General features: G+C 44.3%; 1 protein-coding gene across 1 annotated transcript in view; it reads right to left on the bottom strand.

Annotated features, from left to right (window-relative positions):
- LOC101588173 (ribose-phosphate pyrophosphokinase 1-like) overlaps nt 1-5,238 on the bottom strand; it is a 28,212-nt gene extending 22,974 nt beyond the window's left edge. The window contains exon 1 of the mRNA XM_012517233.2: nt 4,975-5,238. Within this exon, the coding sequence (XP_012372687.1) occupies nt 4,975-5,096 (122 nt within the window). The 5' untranslated portion in view covers nt 5,097-5,238. The remainder of the gene's footprint in view (nt 1-4,974) is intronic.
- Between the last annotated feature and the right edge of the window lie 1,714 nt (nt 5,239-6,952).

Here is a 6,952-nt window from a genome sequence, read left to right on the forward strand (position 1 = left end):
AGAGAGAGAGATGGGGCCAAGAAGATGGCTCAGTAGAATAAGCGCTTCCCTGGCAAGCGCAAGGGTCTGAGTTCAGTCCCTGGTTCCACAAAAAAAAGAGAACATGAGATTCCTATCAGCCATTACAAAAAAGAAAATTAATTTAGGATTTTATAATATGGATCCTTGTGCTATAAAGATTTTTTTTATTTTTACTTTCAGTTTTTAAATTGCTTATTGGTGCATTTTAGATATATATTACAATCACATTCATCATAGGAATTTGTATCGGTACACATCTTGACTCTTTTTAAGTTTCCCTCCTCTGCCTTCAACTCTTCTTTCCCTCCCTATTTACAAAAGCTTAGTTTCCATTTTTTCCTTCACTCACTTTTTTCTTTTCCCTTCCTTTTCCTCCTCCCCCTTCCCTAGTTCTCCTTCCCACTTCAATACGTTCTTCCTATTCCAGTGTCTATTACATTTTTGGTCCTTACACCTTTGGGTTCTCATACCAGAGACACTATAGTGGTATTTACATGTGTGTGCAATTTGTGTCACTTAAAGGGTATGACCTTACTACATCTGTAATCCTAGCACTTTGGGAGGGATCATTTAAGAGTTCGAAGCCAGTCTGGGCTACAAAGTATGAAGGCCAGCTTGAGCTACATAGAGATCCTCTCTCAAAGACAAAAAGTATGGCCTCAATGGGCATCCATTTACCTAAAAACATCTCGACAGTAGCCTCCTTTATGGCTGAATGGTACTCCACTGTATACAAATACTACATTTTTCCTTATCAGTTCTCAGTTGATGGACCTCTGGGCTAGTTCCACAATTTAGCTATTACATATTACAAAGCATGCTGCTATAAACATGGGTGTGGGCCAGGCATGGGCTCGCCCACCTGTAATCCCTAATCCCAGCACTCAGGAGGCTGAGGCAGGAGGATTGCTGCAAGGTTGAGATCAGCCTAGGTACAAAGTGAGCTCTAGGCCAACCTGAACCACATAGTGAGATGTCTCAAAGACAAAAATTTTTAAAAAATCAAGTTATATCAGGTATAGGTACACACTCTCTATGATGACTGTGATCATTATGTGTAGATAAAATGTACCAATAAAATCTGATTGAAGGGGGGAAAAAACTCCTAGGTATTTTCCCAAGAGTTACACATATTAGAGTAAGACACTTATACTCATGTTTATAGCAAAACAACTCATAATAGCTCATACTTTGTGTGTGTGTGTGTGTGTGTTATGGAGTACTATTCAGCCATAAAGGATAAGTCATTTGTAGGAAAAATCGATGCACTTTGAGACCACAATGCCAAGTCAAATTAGTTAAGACACAGAAGATTGAAACACTGCGTGGTTTCTGAGAAATCCAAAGTATAAATAAAGAACAAAATAAAAGATATAGGAAGGGAACCAAGAGATTGGGGGAAGGAAGAAAAACAAATATAATTAAAATGTGTTATTTATGTGACCCAACACCTCATAATGGGTGTGATTATTATGTACTATAAGTATGTACCCACCAAAAAATTTAAATTTAATTTTTAAATAATTTCTTTTTGGTACTAGAAATTGAATTTAGGACCTTCTACTTGCCAGGCATGTGCTTGTACCACTGAGCTATATCCTCGCCCTAAACTAAGTACTAGAGGGGAAGATTATTCAAAATAAATTCCTAAGTGAAGAAAGCTTGTTTTACCTTTTGGGAAAAGTATATAAATGCACATAAGACATAAAACAAATGTGGGAGGTCATAAATAAAAATATGAAAAGTTTATCCTGGGTTATGAGATTCAAACCCAGGTTCTCTGACCCCAGCACTATCTTTAACTTCTGTATGACTGTGTGAGCATATATAAATTCACACACATGTGTATATTTCCTATGCAAATACCTCTTTTAAATGACTACACAGCACAGACTGACCCTGGATTCAGGAGAAAAGCTACTCTGCCCAAGGAGCCATGAACTCAAGATTCTGCCTACCTGGTCTACATTGCTAAAGTGTTTCATTTAAGAGTGAGTTCTGCAACCACCAGTTGATGACCTATAGCACCCACTGAGTTGGCATGTCCATGACCATTAGTTCCCAACAATCGGCCAGGCATGGAGGTGCATGTCTATAATCCCCAAATTCTTAGAGGCTGAGGCTGTAAGATCACAAGTTTGAGGGCAGCCTAGGCTCCATGAGTTCAAGTCCAGCCTGAACCACATACTTAATGTAAGATCCTGACTCAAAACAAACAAAAAAGGGCTAAACTGGGCATGGTGTGCACTACTATAGTCCAAGCACAAGTGAAGGCTGAGCGGAGAAGACATTCCATGAATAACTTCAAGTTTGGACTATTTAAGGAGTTCAAGGCCAGCCTAAACTACACAGGGAGATCCAGTCTCAAAAAACCAAAACAAAGGGCTGTGGATGTAGTTTGGTGGGAAGGGTCCTGACTCCCAGCTTCAGTATATCCCATAAAACCAACCAACCCAAGACACACTGGAAAAGGTCTAATTTCTGCACCTTAGGAGGAGAAAAGGAAGAAATCTCCATAGTCAACATCTTGATGTTCAGTGAAAACTTTAGAATATCTATGCAATCAAAAGGCTAATGATTAAATCAGAAACATGGAAACTAACCTATTAGTACCCATGCTGGGCTTAACTAAGATCAATCAGAAAGTTAAGCTGTTCCCCTACACCCTCCCAACCACCACCAAAAGGCTTCAGTTCCTGGTGTGCTGCATTATGTAGAGGCTGGAAAGACTAAAACGAGAAAACACTGTACATATTTTTCACAAAATCATAGGAAAAAGACTGAACAACAGGGTTCAAAGAAAACCTATAAATGAAATGTATCCTTGTGCCCTAACTCTTGTTACAGTGTGGTACTACTTCCTCCCTAGGTCAAAGCTACAGACAGCAGCTTGCAAGCTGCCTCAGGAATGTTATTGCTTGGTTGCAAATGGCAACAGCCCTTGCAAAATCATTTGCATTATAATCAGTAGCTCTCTAATCTAGAAGGAAGCTATCTATTAGAGACTTTTTTTTAAAGGCAAGGTCTCCCCTTGCAGACCAGCCTAGCCTTAAACTTGAACCAATCCTCCTGCCTCAGGCTAGGGCTGGTATTACAGATCTGAGCCACCAGGACCTGCCTATCCTTTAGGGATGAATACAAATTGTCAACTGGGTGTGAAAAAGATAAGGAGTTACACTTGCAAAGTGGTTTAAAGAAGCAAAAGGTTGGTCTGGGGTAGTGGCACATGCCTGTAACCAAAGCACTCCTCAGGCCAACAAAGGAGGATCAGGGACTTGAGGACCAGTCTGGGCTACAAAATGAGCTCAAGACCAGCCTAGGCTGCATACCCTGTTGTCTCAAAGACTTTTTTAAAAAGAGAAGAAAAAAACTGGGCTTGGTGGCACACGCCTGCAATCGCAGCATTCAGGGAGGCCCAGGCAGGAGGATCGTTGCAAAAATGAGACCAGCGTGGGCTACAAAGTGAGCTCAAGGCCAGCCTGAACTTCACTGAGACCCTGTCTGAAAAAGGCAAAAACCAAAACACATTTGGTATAGCTCTGCGGTACAGCGCCTGCCCCGCAAGTGCGGGTCATGAGTTCCCAAGTTCCACTCCTGGTACCCTCCCCCGCAAAAAGTTTGAAGTCATTTTACCTAATTTTGCTGATCATTGGGTGAAAACCTAGCCCTATCAGATGCAGGTTTATGGGCAAAGCAATGATGATTTTGATAAGGTAACAAAAGCATCTATCTGAATCAGAAGATCCTGCACTGCGCCGGGAGTACAGCTTACCAGCAGAGCGCTGGCCTGGTAAGTGCGAGGTCGGTAAGTGCGGCTCAGAAAAAAAATTTTTTTTTCTGCACTTAGTTGGAAGAAGCATCGACAGAAGTAGGTAATGGAGCCATTTACCTAACATGGTCTAATGGAGCTTTTGGAGGGCGGAGTGGGGAGGTTTTACTGGCAAGGCAGTGAAAAACATTCAATTTGCAATGCACCACTTATTCTGTCTCATCCTCACCATTGGTGGGAATACTAGCTTGTGCCACCACGCCAGGCTTGGAAACAAAATTTAAAGGATCGAGGTGTATAGATCAGTGCAAAAGCCCTATATTTTAAATCTACAGAACACAAAATAATATTTTAAAACATTCATGTAAAAATTCCCCCCCACACACACACACACACTGCAGTGAGAGAAATGCGTAAATTCAGAAGCGGCTGTCACTAAAAAATAGCCTGATGTGTTATCCCCACCAGTAGCTGCACTGGGGAAATGTCAGAAGATTCATTTCCAGAACTAAGTTCCGTACGATTTGGAGAATGATTCAAACTGGGTGTCAAGGACGCAAGGTAAATACATCACTTTATCCAATCAACTAGATTTAACGTAAGGAAGGCGCCAATTACGTAGCAGAAGATTCTGACGACGCAAAAAGCCTACGCCAGCCAATTTGAGGGAAGTTGTCAAGCAGTATTTTCGCGCCCTTAGCAGGTAACATCAATTTCTCTTAAAACCAAACGGTACCAATAATACTTCGAATTGAAAAACGGCATCTTCAACTTTAGAAGACTAGGGCTCTGAACGCAGTAACGTTCCCCGATGCACAGAGGCCAGGAGCTGGAGCGACCCAGTCCAGCCTAGCAGCTCCAAGACAAAGCCACGTGTCTCCAAGTCTCAGGCTAAGCATCCGTCCCCTCCCGTCGCTGTGGGCAGCCACCATCCCCGCATCAGGTCTCCCATACGTCCCCGACCAGCTTCGCCTGCTGCTCCATCTTGATTCCACCCCACGCGCGGGGAGGATTACCGTGACCCTCCGGAGAGAGGTAAAATAACGGAAAGAGCCCGCGGGGCACCTCCGCAACGCTGCCCCTTTCTCCCTCTCCTCGGTGCCCGCAACTCACGCGGGTCTCAGTCCCCCGACCCCCACCGCCCGGCCAGGTGAGCATGGCTCAGGTCCCAACTTCGCCCTTACCACGTCTCTTGGTTGCTAAATTTCTTAGTCACCACCTTGCCCAGCTCCAGGCCTAGGCGGTCCGCAATCTTCTGGGATAAATCCTGGTGGGAGCTGCCGCTGAAAATTTTGATATTCGGCATCTTGGGCAACGACCCTAGGCGCTCTTCTCTCAGCGATCCCTGCTGCCGTGGAGACGGGAACCTAAGTCGACCCAGTAAGTCACTCACACCGACCGCTCGATGTTACGATTCCGCCATCTTACATTCCCGCCCGGCACCCCGCTCTAAATTACCTATCGCTGAAGGCGGGCTCAGCGCGAAGGCCACACCTCCGCCGGCTCCGATTTGCTGAGCCGGAGTGGGGGCGGAGCCTCACCCCTGCGTCACCCTCCCTCAGGCTCTCTCCGGTACTGGCTCCAGAGTGCCAAGTGCCAAGAGAGGAAGAAACAGCCCCGCCCCCTGGTCGCTGGGCGGGGCGCAGGGCTAGGAGCCGGGTTGGAGACGTTAACCCGTGGGCGAGAGGATGTGGGTGGAGGGTGTGGGTGACGCCTGGGGAGAGCGCTTCCCCCTAAATGGCGTGCTTGCGTTTTGTGTTTTTCTTCTTCAGCGAAAAAAACCTGAGACTGGCTCTGGTTTATAGTTTCCCTTAATAAAAATCTAGATGACAGTTACGAGAAGGTCCAAGTGTCTGAAGGAGATCCTTATCTCTTTATAAGGATCGGGCGCGACGAAGACGTTTTTACCGCACGGAGACACTCAGAACCCTGCGGTGGCCAGAGATTCTGTACCCTTCAGATAGCACAGGGCCGTCTTTGCCTGGAAGACCAATTCCAGGAGAAAACTGACTCAAGGGAGGCTACCTGAGTCATCTACAGACACTAGGAGGAAAAATTGTGCTTTGTTTTTAATGCCGGACCACGGACGTTCAAACAAATGAGAGAACGTGGATTTTCCAAAATGTCTGGGCAGTAAAGGTCTGAGTTTGGAAAAGAAAGAAAATACAGTATACTTCTGGGACTCCAGAAAGAGTCTCTTAGAAATCAGAAAACTTGGGTCTGGGGGTTTTTCTTGTTCTTGTTTTTTTTTTTTTTTTTTTTTTTTTTTTTAAGAAAACCTACTTTTTATTACCATGTGCCTGCCTTGATTGAGCTTCAGTGACATCGCTTGTACTGCTTACGTGGCTTTTTAAACAGTTTAAATTTTGATACAGGGGTGCTCTTGAATTTGTAGTTCTTTTGCTTCCAACACCCAAGTACAGTATATGCATTCGCTGCCATTCCTAGGTCACTAATGTGGCTTTTACCACTGTTTTATTGTTTTTATGAGACTTGATAATCGGACAATGGAGACCTTTATTCTTATACCATGTTTTCATTAAGTGTACTCCAGCCATGGACTAGAGAGAAAAGTTATAGAATTTTAGAATCAAAAGTGACTATATTCCCCTGCTGTGGTAGTGCATACCTGTAATCTCAGCACTTGGGGGGATCTCTGTGAATTTAAGGTCAACCTGGGCTACATAGTGAGACCCTATCTCAAAAAAAGGTGGCTATATGGCCTGGAGATGCAATTTGATGGTGAAACATTTGCTTGCAACTTGGGACGCCCTGGGACCAACCAATCTTGGGTAATTTTATTCAGTGGTTCTAAGGAGTGAACACAGAGGCTTCAACCTGAGCTACAACTCCAATTCTTTTTTATTTTTTTAATTTTGAGACGGGATCTCTCTTAATTACTAAATTGCCCAGGCTGCACTCAGCTTTGGGAGCCTCCTGCCTCAGCCTTCCAGAGTGCTGAGATGACAGGTGTGCACTCCCACGCCTGGTTTCACTTCTATTGTTATTGTTGGAGCCAGGTATGGTGGTGCATAGCTATAATCCCAACCCTTGGGAAGCTAAGGTAGAAAGATTGCCATGAGTTCATTCAAGGCTAGCCTGGGCTACATAATAAGTTCAAGTTCAGGTCCAGCTACAAAGCAAGACCCTGTCTCAAAAAAA

The sequence above is a fragment of the Octodon degus genome, unplaced genomic scaffold (genome assembly GCF_000260255.1).
Source record: "Octodon degus isolate 3935 unplaced genomic scaffold, OctDeg1.0 scaffold00157, whole genome shotgun sequence".
NCBI classification, from domain to species: domain Eukaryota; kingdom Metazoa; phylum Chordata; class Mammalia; order Rodentia; family Octodontidae; genus Octodon; species Octodon degus.